General features: G+C 39.2%; 1 protein-coding gene across 1 annotated transcript in view; it reads left to right on the plus strand.

Moving 5' to 3' along the window:
- The window catches only part of LOC145503097 (G-patch domain and KOW motifs-containing protein-like), a 58,963-nt gene extending 47,234 nt beyond the window's left edge, over positions 1 to 11,729 (plus strand). The window contains exons 8-14 of the mRNA XM_081482543.1: positions 461 to 520; positions 3,693 to 3,762; positions 5,328 to 5,397; positions 6,068 to 6,239; positions 6,617 to 6,686; positions 8,377 to 8,462; positions 9,090 to 11,729. Coding sequence (XP_081338669.1) covers positions 461 to 520; positions 3,693 to 3,762; positions 5,328 to 5,397; positions 6,068 to 6,239; positions 6,617 to 6,686; positions 8,377 to 8,462; positions 9,090 to 9,218 — 657 coding nt within the window. The 3' untranslated portion in view covers positions 9,219 to 11,729. The remainder of the gene's footprint in view (positions 1 to 460; positions 521 to 3,692; positions 3,763 to 5,327; positions 5,398 to 6,067; positions 6,240 to 6,616; positions 6,687 to 8,376; positions 8,463 to 9,089) is intronic.
- Positions 11,730 to 15,723: the final 3,994 nt, after the last annotated feature.

The raw sequence follows: 15,723 nt of genomic DNA on the forward strand, positions 1-15,723 counted from the left end.
GGGTGCCAGTAGAATTTTTTTGTGGGGCTGTGACTGGGTAGATGTCCAAATCCTGCCACTTTCCAGACAAAAAAGGTTAATTCAAAATAGCTCAAAAACCACACACCTTGAGTGGCACCTAACTATATATAAATTAAACGAGATTGTTCTGGGAGATACACGTTTATAATAGTTGTAGGCTCTCTTTAACCTTGCAGAGTCTTGAAATGCTGTTAGATTTCTTCTTATTCCTCACTATGCACGAGATTGTTCATTATGCAAATGGTTTGTTTTTTTAAATTCCCATTCCACCCTCGTCCCCCTCAATACTGGCTTGATTTTTGTCTGAGTTCTCACTTCTTCCCGCCTCTGGGCGCGCTTGGTCCCATAAGAACTTTAGTGTGTGTGTGTGTGTGTGAGAGAGAGCTCCTAGTGTGAAAATATAACAGTTGCTGCATGTGGATTTTCCTTCTTTTGTCAGATCGTTGCTGTAGATGTCGATACATCAAGAATCACTGTTCAACTTCATCTAAGCGAAGAGGTTAGTAACTGATCTAAGTTGCAGTATCATATTTTTTGCCACATGGTTGTTATAGGCAGCTAATACCTTATTTATAAGCTTCAAATTATAGTATTCTTCTTTCCTTTTTAGTGCAGAGTGCACTACTGGCCAGGGACAGTTTAGGAGGCTGCTGTTCGCTGAGGCATTTGCCTTGCGGGAAGGGGGCTGGGTGGGGTAGGCACCCGAGTGCACTACGCAAAACGTGTTAAGCCTGGTTCTCATATGCTGCCGACATACCTGGGACATGGCCTGGGACACCGTTATGACACATGTGAACATCTATCGGGGAATCATAAAAAAAATTTGTCCCAGGCATTAACCGCCGGCTTGCCTGTGAAGTTGAGCTGAGTTAAACTTTGCAGGAAAGCTGGCAGTTGTCGGCGATTATCAGCGATGAAAATATTTTATGTGAACATCATCTGTGGACGCAGCGTAGTACAGTAAGACGACTCTATCATATTTACAGTTGGAATGGTCGAAAATTGCGCCAATTCAATTTGCATTTCGCGCCAATTAGATTACGTGGGCAATCCATCGCAGATGCGCTGAGAACCCACTAGAACAGATCGCCGAACATTGTCAGTTGCAACTAGCGACTACTTTGCAGGTATGTCGGCGGGATATGAGAATCGGGCTTATACTTACGTTGCTTAGTTGAAAACATGACAAAACTATGTATATGTTATCGCAAATCTCATGCTATCCTTGTGGTGCTATTATCTTAGGAACAAAAGCAATTTGCTCTAAATGCATGTGCAGATTAGTTAGCGTCAGTGTCGACTATATGTAAGGTGAAAGACACATTTCATACGCTATCACACACAAATGTAGAGTGGTTTTCGTTGTGGCAGAACACGACATGTAAAACACATGTGTTCTAGCATTGGCAGTGTGATAAACTCCATTCTCGAGTTCAGATCTGCACGTTTCTTTGAGTGATACCAGGGGCAGGGGATAGCAACTATATTTCAGGTAACATCAGTTATCCCGTTTTAGTGCAAAGACCGCTATTGTGATTGCATATCTTCTGGAATCACCCGAAAAATTCCATCTGCTCTGTTATAACTATTGTGTGTTTGCCAGGGTTCAAATAAAGAATGGAAACATATTGCTTCTCCTTAACGGCTTGTTTATTTCCTCTTCTATGAGGGGAGCAAAAAGTTGATATTAAGCCGAAACTTTTCCGCGTTAGTTACATGTAAAACTAGCAAATTTGTGACAAAAGAAACTTCGCAGTTATTGCCGCGGAGTCCATGGCACTTACTAAAACCTCCAATTTCATCAGTTGATGTGGCAACTCGCTCACTGATGTAGGATATAATTTCGGCCAAGTAACGATCTCTACCTTCAATTCTTCTCGTTGAAACGCTCCTCTGTTGTATTACTCGATAGCATCATGTATTAGTTTGATATGAATAACAATGCACTATTCCGTGGCGCGACGTAACTATGTAATAATTAGATTAGTTCTTCTTTATCACTCTAATGAAAATTTGCATTTTCAATAAAACATCGTTCCTCTTCAAACTTTCATCAGATATTTAACTTTATTCCATTTATTTCCAGCAGTGAGTAAAAAAAATACATATATATTCATATATTTTCGAGGTAACAAGGGTATCATGTTGCATACCTTGGCGAGGAGAACAAAAGTATCAAGTTACAAATGTTGGCACGAGAAGTAAAATTATCACATTTTCTACTTCTATGTATTTTTTAATTTAAAATGAACGAAACTGACAGTAAAACACTACGATAAAATTCAAAACCGTCTTGACAAACAGTAATTGTAAGTTATCTTTGGTCCTTGGAAGAAATAACAAACATGAAACATACACACTGCTAAGATTATGCCTTATCATGTTTTTGTCCGCTCATATGTTGCAAAGGGGAAAAGGCCTAGTTGGCTACCAAGGGAGCGAACAGCAGGGGTGAGGGCCCGTGCGACTACTGCATCAGAGCCGTAAATTGCACTCTGTACTCTCTGAGATTCTCTCACTAGTTTTGGTAAAAGTACATGTTGATGTTGTTATTTTTCTATCCAATTTTGAAATTCACCCAGTGATAAGATAAGACTTAAAATAGCACTTAAAAGTTAGCTCTTGTGCCAAGTTTTAGTTGAAAGTTCTTCAAACAGTACTTTCAAAAGCTGCAGGGTTTTACAGATGATTTTGAGGTTGCAAAACCGTCTGTAGTTTTGAATTTGGATATAATTTCAAAATCTAACATTCAACGCATTTCTGCCATTATTACCACTGTTTATAGATGTCAATGTAGTGTGCAAAAAACAAAGTTCTGTCATTTTCCTGATGTGTAAGCCAGTCTGGGGACACTCAATGGAAGATTGGAAGTCAACCTCCAAAAAAGGCCAATCTCAAATGCAACAAAACCCCACAAAACAGTACATTATAAAGAATTAAGGATGAAAGACGGAAGTGAAAGTACTGACTAGGAAGAAATACATACAGGACTTAAATCAGGGTTTAAAAAATAAAATACAAAAAAACACCCTGAGGTGGACCCTATGTAAAAAAAACTCCCTAAAATAAAATATGTATTTACAAGCTAATGCTGAGGTGCCGTTACAAATACAAATAAGTGCTAAAACTTTAAAATTTAGATTATAAAATACGTAAAAACGATTTCAAAGCTTTCTTAAACAGCTTCAGGTTGCCGGCCTCTACAACATTTGCAGGTAAATCATTCCACTCGTGGACAATTTGAACGAAAAAAGAGTATTTTAACCAGTTGCAATTGCTACGCTTCACTTTGCACCAAGAGAAGATCGCGGTCAGTTTACCTTGATCTTCTCTTGATTGTACCTGAGTGATTGTTAAAAAGAATCATTCCAAAAGTTTCAAACATTTTCATTGTCTTTAATCCTTTTAGTCCCAAGTTTAAAATGTAAATTCTCTTTACTGACAGCCATACAGTTCTTTTAATATCAGTTCTGAGAATTTGGTGGACTGGTGCATCAAGATCTTATGATTTAGTCGATGATTTTCTTTATCCTTGTCATTTGGTAATTCATAATGTGTGGGTATTGTGATGAGAAATTAGATTTTGAGATAGGAACTCATAAAGATTGTTGCTATATTTAAATGTTTTGCTAGGTATAAAGAGGAAAATTGTTGTTTCCTTTAATTTGTAGAACATCACTTTACACCAAGTTAATGCAAGACTCTTAGATGATGTTGAATATAAGATTTTATTGAGACAAGGTAAGAATGTTGTCTGATAATTGCCTCCTGCAGTTATTTTAAGTGGATACCGTCATTAGCTGTTACTGGATGGTGTTTTTATGATATCTAGAGAGAGGAGGTAAATGTTGTCAAATGGAGGCAAAGACTTGATAACACTTGCCAAAACCTTGATTAAACCGTAGATATCACAAGTATTGAGTGTAATATTATTTGTTGTATTTACATTGTTTTATGGACGGTGCCTACTAAATACAAATTAGGTTTTTGCGCCAGATTAGGACCATGTGGAAAAAGTAGATCTTTGCAAGGGGTATTGGAATCCACATTGAAAAACGGGTAGCCATGCATTTTTTCGAGATAATTAGCCTTGAATCTCAACAAAAATGCTGCCAGCATTTTTCTGAAAAAAGAAGGAAGATATTTCTTCACAGATTTCCTTAGAATTCGCCGTTACACACAGAAAAGCAAACACATTTTTAAAGATCTTAAGACTACATGGTAAATAATTACATAAAACCCATTTTTGGTATGTTTTTAATAACAAAATCGTTGCAACAACGTCTTAAGCGTCTCTGACAGCCTTCCTCTAGTCCAGCTAAAATACAGTCTCAATACCTTTTCCTAACAACTAGAAACTAATCACGTGTTGAATAGGCTTGTCACTTCCATTTCATAACATAAAATGTAGGGGTAGCCACACATTTTTAAAGTTGTTCATTTTTTTGAAAACTTTTACGGTGCCTGTTACTCTTTTTTTCTGTCACCTCCCCAGTAAGTAGAACATTTGCATCTTTTGCACTTGTTTTGTGCACACACTACGCCATCTCTAGGTATGTGGTTTACAGTTGGATTTCAGTATAATTTTTGACAGATAACAGCTAGTTTTTGAGCTGGAAGCCATTAGCAGTTAGTGGTTAGCGATACACTGCTTTTCTGGTGTTCCTGGTTTAAGTACAGGTTCATTAACTTGATTTGGTAGGAAAATTTGCTTTTAGTTTAGTGGCATACATGGCAGCCTAGTTGATTATGTCAATACCAACCCTAGCGCGCACTTGGTGGTTAAACCATGCCTTGCATGATGGGTAACGTGTGCACACTAACAAAGGTAGGTACCGTCCTTAGCAAGATCACCAGCGGACCAAAATTACTTTCACTTGAAAGAGTCTTGGTTCTTTGGTTTACAATGCATCATCTCATTTTGTTTACTCTTTTTTTTTTACCTTCCTTCAAATATTCTTAAATGCTATTCCTGTGGATTTCTTGTATTTTCTGCATGTTTGTTAGGTGCACTTTTTCTGCGTAAGTGGGTGGTCGCAAATGTGATAGTTGTCTTGGTAAACCCATCCCATTGGCCATGTGACTAGGCTCGTTATATGACATGATATCCAGGATCATCTGTATACAGAAAAGATTCTGTAGAAAGTGCACGGTATAATTAACGATATAAATTGTGCTCTTTTTGTTATGGTTAAAAATATCCACTTCCAGTTGCTCTTTCTGTTTTAGTTTTCTAAGCAATTTTTTGCGCCTTTCTTTTTGCTCTTTTACACACTATTTTCTGAAATCCTGATATTTTTGATCAGACAAAACAAAGGAAAATAGCCGAAAGTTAGAACAAGCTTGCAAGAGATCTAGAGATGATGATTGTGTAAGGTTGGTATCTTTTTGTTCGTTTGTTTTTTGTTGCTTTTTTTAGTCGCATCAATAGAATCAAAACACCTCTATATAAACTTTAAACTATAAACACGTCAATAAAATCTTTTTTAAGGTTTGCAGTTTTTTTGGCGACGTTTCAACCATTTTACCACCTTGATGTGAAGAAAGACAGTAAAATGCTCGATTTCCCGCCGTACAATGTAGTGTTCAAGTCACCGAGAAAAGTTAAAAGACCTGTTTACTATTAAAAAGACAAAGCTTTGCAAGGCCGAGGAATGAGAGTCAAGACCTTTCAATGTGTCCACAGTTAATTTGCATTGTAATTAACTACAAATTACAAATTTTTAATTAACTAGCTTCTTGCTCCAGTAGCGACAGTTTGTTAGCATATACCCTTCGGCTGCAAGTTCAAGATTTGAATTTTCCTGCTGATTGTGACCAATTATTGTAGTTATTTGGTGCCTCCATTTCTCTTAATCCTGTTCCTGCTATCAATAAACTGGTTATACAGTAATTTTGTATACAAGACATGTTATTTTATCTCGAATTTAGCTTAGAAGTGGCTAAGTAGCTTGTGAACCTAGTAGCACAATCATACGATAGCTAGAATAATAGTGTTTCTACTGAAATACTAAAATTGGTTGGTGATTTCCTTGGTTTATGTCAGTGAAACACAGCCCAACGTTAGTAAACATTCTAAAGTGGACAAAGGTGATGACAAAAGTAAATCCAGTTCACACAAGGAAGGTAAAACTCCTGCAAAATGCTGGCTGTATCCACAAACCAAAGTTAGGATCATCAGCAAGGATTTCAAGAAAGGCAAATATTATAACAAGAAGGTAAGACTGTACGTTATCCTATCAGAACAAACATGCTGTGTTTCAACCAACCAGGAACAGCATCCAGCTCAGTCGTGGCCTAGTTTACGCACTCAGCATCGGCCAGTTGTCATTTCGCTTTGAAACCGTCATTTGCGTGTGCTGTGATTGGTTAGATAACATCACTACCCACCCTACAAACAGTTCCCTTCGGAGTCGTCATGGGAAAGAAAATAGGTTGGATGTAGTCATGTAAACAATTCCAGCCCATTCAGGCTAAACACAGTTCGGAGAGGATAGAAGTAAGCTCATCTTAAACCTGAAGAGAAAGAAATTAATTACCTTCCATGTAGATATGTTTGTTGGATAATAACTGAATATAGTTATTTTTTTTGAAGGTGCAAGTTGTTGATGTGGTTAGTAGAGACAGATGCGTCTGTCAAACAGAGGAAGGAAGACTTCTCGAAGGTGGGAAACTTAGCTGTTTTTTGCACATATTCTTGCTGAGTCATTTGACGGGTGATCAATATTCAGGAAAAAACTAAGGCCGGTTCTATTTGATCAGAGAAAACTACACGTAAAAGAACTTTGGAGGAGTCCCTCTTGATAAAGTGCTATTGTGACGCTTTCGAGTGGTATACTATGGAATATCTCATGAGTTAATTGTATGTTCTCAATATACACGCAAACTTTAAGAGGAGTGTGTTTACTGAGAAATTCAAGTGACGCAGGGATATCCCATGGTATACCACGCAGAAGTGTCATAACTATATTTCATACCATGTCATAGAAAATACAGCCAGTCAAAACACAAAAAGCCATTGTACTAGTACTCAACGGTATGACACCTTACATTATCCCAAGACAACACAAGTGACTCGTGGTATTTCATAGTATACCACTTGAAAGCGTTCTGTAACAAATGTGTATCAAATTCTTATCAGGACCACGGTTTGGCTTTGATGTAAATGTCAAACCCGAAGAGTTTCAATTTCGTGAGCTCAATTGCTGGTGTCAGTTATCATGTATGAGTTTTAGATGCCTCCACTACAGAAGGTTAGCACCTGTTTCGGAGTTTGTCTTTGATAGGCAGAATTATTTTTCCAGATAGTGTAGGTCGGAAATGCAAACAAAATGGGATTCATTCCTGATCGAGAGCGTAAGTTATTTTGCAGTCTTTTACAGCTGAGCCAAGCTTTGTTCAGTTGTAACACTGCCGACTTTTGGAGCAAAATGTTTTCACCTATTCTGCGCTGCAACGAGTTCAGTCTCTTCTAATAGACGAGCAAAATCAGTTCCATTTAGTAGTGTGTCCACATCTGACAAATGTAAAGTTCCTTTATTCTCCATGCAAAAATAAAGTTTGTGTTTGTACTATTGGCTATTTTGAAATACAAGTCGAGTCTTAATATTTGCATTCGACAAAACGCAGTTCTAATTGGGTAATGGAGGAAAATCGAGTTTTCTTGTATGTATTTTTCTGTGGACATCAATTTGGTCCCCCCAAAGAATTCTTCAGGGGCGAATGACGTCATCATTTTCATCCATGTGCTATCTTTTGCGTGTTGTGTAAAATTGCAGACTTTCGAGTGTTGAGGCAGCTTATTGTCGACTGTAGCAGACAAGTTGTTTATTTAAAGTTTGAAGTCTGTTGATGGCATTTAAAAACCTTGCAGACATGTCTTCACGAAATGTTAATTGTTAATAATTGTCTTAGTTTTGGTAATGAAAGCACGTCGTCTTGCATACCGACGGAACAGGCATCGTTTGTATCAATTTACACGGTCCAGAATCGTAGGTTTCCGGTCAGTATAAAATATGGAATGCGGACTGCAGACTGTGAACTATGGACTGGGTATAAAACACGGACTGAGGTATAAAACGCGGACTTATCATTATGGACTGGGTATAAAACATTGTCTCATGTATAAAACGCGGACTGCGGACTAAATGCGGCCTACCGACTATGGTCCATGTTTTATACTGACCGGTCGTAACTAATATTATGTAATACATGTTCAAATGAGAACAATGTCCACCTAACAGTTCAGGCACAAGATGCTGTTCCCAGAATTTTTGCTTTACCTACCAATGCTCGAACGCAGTCTTTAATCTACGATTGCTACTAGTTTGTTTGTTTATTTATCCGTCTGTTCAGAGGTACCACAATCAGCATTGGAAACAGTTGTACCCAAGACTCTAGACACCCATGTACGAGTGGTCAGCGGTCAGCACAGAGGACAAGTTAGTAGCTGTTTCCTCTACCTTTCCATTTTTTCATTACACCTTGATGTTTTCAATAGATAGGTTTTCTATCTTATATTTCGTTTGAAGCATCTTTTCAACAGTACGTGTTCAGGGAAACAACTACCATTTTATTTTAGTTTGGGTAATTCGTCTCCCTGAATATTTTGGAACAATAATACTTTTAAAAGTCACCTGTCTGGTTGGCTATGTGTTGATATTGAAGGGAGAATGTGCGAGTTCATTACTAACGTTCAGCACACAGTAGAGGACATGTTGCAGTGACAGTTTTCCAGTTTTTGCGAAAAACATCTGTTGCGGGGACAAAATTTTGTCCCCGCAAGACTTTGTATGAATCCTGTTGGTTTGAATTTGGACAAATTGACCTCAGTTTTCAATATTGCATCGTGTGCACTGCTCTTGCAAGCTGTGCTCGCTACAACATAGAAATGAACCAATACCCAATTTGAGCGCACCAGCTTGCGTACTTTCCCTATAATATGCCTCGTACACGTACACACGAAGGGGCTTGTCCCCACTTCACGTCCCCTCAGCACGTTGCCTGGTGTATGCCGACTTAAATGGAAATGAAAGACTTGTCTGATTATGTTATTTTTCCAAATCAAGCTTGCTGTGTTATTGAAGCGGGATACTTCAAAGTACAGTGCTGTTATTCAACTTTTGTTGGACAAGAACGTAATAACTGTGGATTATGATGACATTTGTGAACATGTTGGTGGTGCGAATGATTTCTAAACCTAACAGTAGTGGCTAAACAGCCATCAACCTGGCTTGCTTGGCAATGGAGCTACTACTCATGCCTAACACACCCAGATGAGAGCAGGCCTCCTTCGAGGGCACTGTTTAGAGACTTGTTGATTTCTAATGACAACGTACAACTATCAATAGGAGAGCCATTTGATACTACACTGGAGACAAAAAACGTGAAGCTGATGGCCAGCATGAGAAGTTACAGTTGAGATTAGCCTCGTACTTGACAGCGCGTGGTGTCACGTTTTTTAGCCTATTACAGTGTGCTTTAAACTAAGACCACAGAATTTCGTGAGAACTGCACTCTTGTGATTCATCTGTAGACTAGCAATTGTATCCGTCGAAAATTGCGTGAAAAAGAACATTACGAGACAAGAACGTTGTGTGACGTGGCATATTGTGTGAGGAGACTTGTCAAGAGACTTTCCAAGTTCAGCGTCAAAGCTCTCCTCAAGCTTTGTACATTTTCTGGTACTGGTTTGTGAGAATTTGATTTCAAGTCGGGAAATTCTTTCTGGGATTATCTATGTAGTCCTTTATTCTCTTTAGCTGCTTGCTTTAAAATGGAGACAATCGACCTCCTTTACTGCTGGGGTGGAAGTGTCTCAAAGGAGGACCCTCTCTGTTGTTAAGGCTGTTCGCGCGCAAAATTTTCCAGTCGATAGATTTTTTAAATTTTTAAGGCAGTCAGAAAATGAGTTACTTGTGTCAGAAATGCAAAGAAAATTGGGGGTCACTGTCTTTTCAGAAAAATTGGCGTTCGTAATTCAGCATGGTCTACAGGGGTTTATAGTTAAAAATATTGGAGGTGAGGCAAATGATCGTAATCATATTTTGTAGAAGTAGGTCTGTTGCTTAAATAATTCCAAATTTTACCAATGTCTTCACAAAACTTAACCCTTCAAGAGGCATTTGAAACCGTCGCACAAATAAACGAAGAGCTAGAAAGAATGGAATTCGATGGTGCATTTTGCAAAAAATTCAAATTTCTAGTCGATAGATTTTCTTCATTTTTTCGCTAAACGTCGAAAATCAGTAGAGAACATGATCCATCAAAAGAAAAATAGGGGTCACCAAACGTCCAAGATCATTAAATCTAGGCAAAGCTATGGCAATGGCCATGTGCCCTATAATTGATCATTTTATTACTTAGCACGCTGTCTCATGCATGACATGGCGACTAAATTTGCGCGCGCAGTAAGAATGCGCAGAAACAATTAGCGCAAACTTCCTTAAGTTAAGGAAGGGGGTCCTTCTTAACCACAGATTTACAGCAGTTGCTGAGGGATTGCTGAAGGTGATGTTTAGTGGAAAGCTATTTTGGAGTGTTTTGCATTACTAAATGGAGTAGATGGTGAATTTTACATAACGGAACGTTTGCTTTGGAAAAAACATAGGCAGGCAAGGCGTGCGAAAACCCCTGAAGGTAGCAACACTCAGTGGACTACTAACATTTATGATAAGGTTAATCCAACAAGTTTGTTTGGTTACGATGTACAGCGAAAAAAATAGGAAACCTTACCAAGTGCGACATCAAGCCTACTTTTATCATGGTTTGACTTTAACAATGGATCAGTGCCTTTGTTTATTAGAACTACATGGAACTGTACAGGTCTGCAAATGATCCCCATTTTGGACTGGAAAATATCCCCAGATTGTACGTACCGTAAATGATCCCCTGACTGCATACGGTCGCCTCACAATAAAGGGTGGAAATGTATGGACTCGGGAATTTGGAATTTAGATTCTTGTATTACTGTGAAACTCAGAAAACCATGAACACTTTGATTTAATTCTGACGGGTCAATTGTGTACTGAAGCATCACAATAAAGTTTAGTACGTGCGAAAACCTCAAAACCACAACCAATTACCACTGCTGTTTGTGGTTAATTTTTTCACTCTTAATTGACTTTTTCCATGCTATAAAATAATATTCCATAAATATATTTCTGGTTTTCTCATTTTTCTGAGTTTCACGGTAATAATACAATATTTTGATACAACAGTTACTATATGTAACGCAAGCAAAATGTACAGAATGAGCGATTTGAATGCAACCAAATCAAACTCACACAAACATAATTGGACAATCGAACTAAATTGAACGTTTGATTCTGAACTCTTGATTTTTTGTAAAACTTCTGTTGAAAATCGATAACAATTTGTCGAGGCTCGAGTTACTTCAGTATAACTTGTGTTTTTTGTGTTTTCTAGACCACACAACATAATCTTTTAAAATAAAGTGTATTATCGTTTGTCTCACGATGTAGTCACTTGAGATGTAGATCGCGACGTTTCGACTGCTTACTGCTAGTCTTCTTCAGGCGATAAGGTCGACTGCTTGCACGGTATCATTTATATCACAAAGGTCGGCTGTGATTGGTGCATTTCGATCCTCTTATTGTTCCATCGTTCCGGCGAGTAGCTGTTCCCTCAGTGGTCCGCTCTTGTACCATTCTCCTGTTGTTGTGTTTCTTGATCGTGGGCATCCATTGTTCAGGAATTTCAATTCCACTATCCCTGTTGATGTTATTAGGGTGAAGTCTTATGTGAATAGCTTCCTTGACCTTACGTATGTACCAGTGAGGATCTCGATCAATAAACTTGACCTCATTCTAGATAGGATAGTGGCCGGTCTCGTGGGTGTGTCCAGAAACGGCGGAGGTCTGGGTACGGGCGAGTCGTATATCCCTGTCGTGTTCTTTGATCCTCTCCTGCATAGATCTCCCTGTTTCCCCGATGTAGACTTTGCCGCGCTCACAGGGAATCCTGTAGACAACACCATCTTGTTTAGCCGGGTGGACGGTGTCCTTTGGTCGCACTGTGACCGAAGTGTCGTGTCAGACTTGAAGACGGTGCGAATGCCTTGTTGTTCTAGGCAGCGGCGGAGACAGTCCGAAACTCCTTCGACATAAGGTAAAACGGCGGTGGATTTAAATTAAATTAAATCTTTTATTTTGGTTTTACTACACCACAGAACACACTCCAAGGTTGAGGCTTGGGCGGATTGTTTAGCCAGGCCCAAGATATGTTTTAATTGTGACAGTAAGCTTACAACAAAGTGGATAAGAGATACATCAAATAACATCCTACATACTTCAAAGCCGGACACGTAAACCCCGAAAACCTCTTATTAGGAAAACCAGGGACCGTGAACCCCCGACCAAATGCAGTGGCACCACCTTTGGGGTTTTAAGGTCGATATCTAATCAACAGACTTAAAGATAACTCAGATAACGTTATTTAATAAAAATACACCTTATGAGAAAGTGCTAGTGGCAAGGCTGACCGTAGAATTTCACAAGTTTTTCAACTGTCTCTTTTAACAAACATACTAACCATGAGCCTTTGCGTACTACGCTAGCACCCAGTTCTCTGTTCTTTGTTGGCAAAATATTAATTTATGTCAATACCGATTATCACAGATTACATTTCAACCAAATTTACTCACCAAACTCAATGGAACGGAATCCAATGGATTGCGTTCGATTGAGTACGGCTGCCAAACCCAATCCAAAAAATTCTAATGGATTGAGTTCCTGTTCAGCAGGTATGTTCCAGGATACCTCCTTCGAAAAAGGGTGTCGGGCTTTGTTTAATTTCGCTTCCGTTTCAAAGTAATGGCCTTTTTAGTAGAAGAAAACTGTCCGCATTGAAAATATCAAACTTTAGGAGGGTGTAGAAAAAAAACCAACCCACATCTGGAAAATCGCAGACACCCTTTTTGAGAGTGACGTGTAAGAAAACATTTCCGATGTTTATTGCGCCGCTCTGATAATTCACGCGCGGAAGCGAACCAGTTTAAGCGAAGCAGCGTTTCTTGGTATTTCTTTTAATTTCACTGCGACAATAACTGTTAGAAAATTTCAAAGATATGATTGTGTTCTATAACTATTAAGCTTTCAGAAAATGTTTAGGCTGATAGGGTTTCTTTCAAAGCGCCAGCATAAGAGCGCGATTTCCAAACACTGTCAATCCACCTACCATGATACCTTAATGAGATGTATGCTGTGTAGGTATATGCAGGGGATTAATGAGATGTGGGCTTTGTAGGTGTATGCAGGGGATTAATCAGATGTATGCTGTGTAGTTATATGATGGGAATTGATGAGATGTAAGCTGTGTAGGTATATGCAGGGGATTAATGAGACGTATGCTGTGTAGGTATATGCAGGGGATTAATCAGATGTATGCTGCGTAGGTATATGCAGGGGATTAATCAGATGTATGCTGTGTGGGTATATGCAGGCGATTAATCAGATGTATGCTGCGTAGGTATATGCAGGGGATTAATCAGATGTATGCTGTGTAGGTATATGCAGGGGATTAATGAGATGTAAGCTGTGTAGGTATATGCAGGGGATTAATCAGATGTATGCGGTATAGGTATATGCAGGAGATTAATGAGATGTATGCTGTGTAGGGAGGCGCGGTGGCCTCATGGTTAGTGCGCTCATCTCCGGATCGAGCGGTCCGGGTTCGAGCCCTGGCCGGGGACATTGCGTGGTGTTCTTGGGCAAGACACTTTACTCTCCCAGTGCCTCTCTCCACCCAGGTGTATAAATGGGTACCGGCGAACTTAATGCTGGGGGTAACCCTGCGATGGACTAGCATCCCATCCAGGGGGGAGTAGAAATACTCCTAGTCGTTTCATGCTACAGAAACCGGGATAAGCTCCGGCCTGATGGGCCACTTGGCTCGTATGCAGACTTTACCTTTACCTTTATGCTGTGTAGGTATATGCAGGGGATTAATCAGATGTATGCTGTGTAGGTATATGCAGGGGATTAATCAGATGTATGCTGTGTACGTATATGCAGGGGATAAATGAGATGTATGCTGTGTGGGTGTATGAAGGGGATTAATGAGATGTATGCTGTGTAGGTGTATGCATGGGATTAATCAGATGTTCGCTGTGTAAGTATATGCAGGGGATTAATGAGATGTAAGCTGTGTAGGTAAATGTAGGGGATTAATGAGATGTATGCTCTGTTGGTATATGTAGAGGATTAATGAGATGTTTTCTGTGTAGGTATATGTAGGGGATTAATGAGATGTAGGCTGTTTAGGTATATGTAGTGGAGTAATGAAATGCTGCTGGCTGTGAAGCGATATTGGGGATATTTAGGTGGTGGTTGAGGAAGAATACTTGATTATATATCCAGGAGGTATTGTTTTAAGAGAGATTAATAGAAATGTGTATATTGCGGTGGAGTTAACTGGCCGCCCAACCATCCGGGTGGTGTCGCACTTATAAGGCGAAAGAACAAGAGGTTTGGTTGTGAGCCAATTAGAAAGCACTGACGTCTAGGCAAACCGGACAAACAAGTATCCGATACCGGCTGGATTTTATTATTCAAAATGGCGGACATACCTTAATTTAACGGCCGGTTTTTTCAAAGCCCGATTAAGTTAACCCAGGTTAAGCGAGAAGTTTGATTTGAGTTTTTTAACTTTACGGTGTGGTTTTTTGTTTCTGTTGTTTGGCCTTCAGTTTTGATTTTGAATAATCTCAAGGTCCTCAAAATACACAAAACAAAAGCACTGAAAATCTTTTGTAAACTTCGATTAAATTTTATAATCCTGGGCCGGGTTGTTCAAAGCCCGATTAAGCTAACCCAGGATTAGCGAGAATTTTGATTTCAGTTCTGTAACTTTTTGTTGAGGCGTTCTGTTTATATTGTTTGCCCTTCAGTTTTGAGCTGTAGTAATCTCAAACTACACCAAATGTAAGAGGTGAAAAATACTTTAAACAAGAAAAAATAACGCTTCCGTTAAAGGAGTAGGTCACTCCAAAAACCGTGTATTTTTTTCCATCATCAATAAAAAGTTCACGCTGAGTTGAGTTACTCACCGTTGTTTTAGCTTCTCAAGTGGATGCGATCCCAACGAAAAAGAAGTGAAAAGTTCGACACCAGGAGCCGCCATTTTGAAAGGATCTTGAAAGCCAGGCCGCATATCCGTGACGTCATTCGGTCCGAATTGGCGCAAAGTTCAAAGGCTAAAGCTCTTCTTTTCTGTTTCAGTTGTGAGCTAAAAAATCGGCCCGGGCTGTAAAACCGGAACCGAAAAGGATAGGGAAAGAGGAGTGACTTTCCTTAACTTGCCTAAAAAGAACAAAAAATTGCTAAAGAAGTGGTTCGAACAGCTACGTCGGGATGAGAGATTTATGCCAAAAAAACACGAAAATGTGTATGTGTGCAACGAGCATTTCACAGACGACTGTTTCAAAACTCAATACCGATTTGAGCTTGTGGCTGGAAACACAAGAAGGAGGTCATTGAAGAAAAATGCTTTCCGACAATTTTTCAACGGAAGGGTTCAACGCCCCTGTAAAGGCACGTATTGCAAGCGAACGGCGCATCGCAAGGAACGAAAAGAGGTAGCAATCAGTTATACTTTTCATTTTTATAAATATTTTTGCCCGGCAGAACTGTCGTTGACTTGACTGGGTAAATATTATTTCTGCGCAAGAAATTGAAGCTCCTC

This window comes from Orbicella franksi, chromosome 11 (genome assembly GCF_964199315.1).
Source record: "Orbicella franksi chromosome 11, jaOrbFran1.1, whole genome shotgun sequence".
Classification (NCBI taxonomy): Eukaryota; Metazoa; Cnidaria; class Anthozoa; order Scleractinia; family Merulinidae; genus Orbicella; species Orbicella franksi.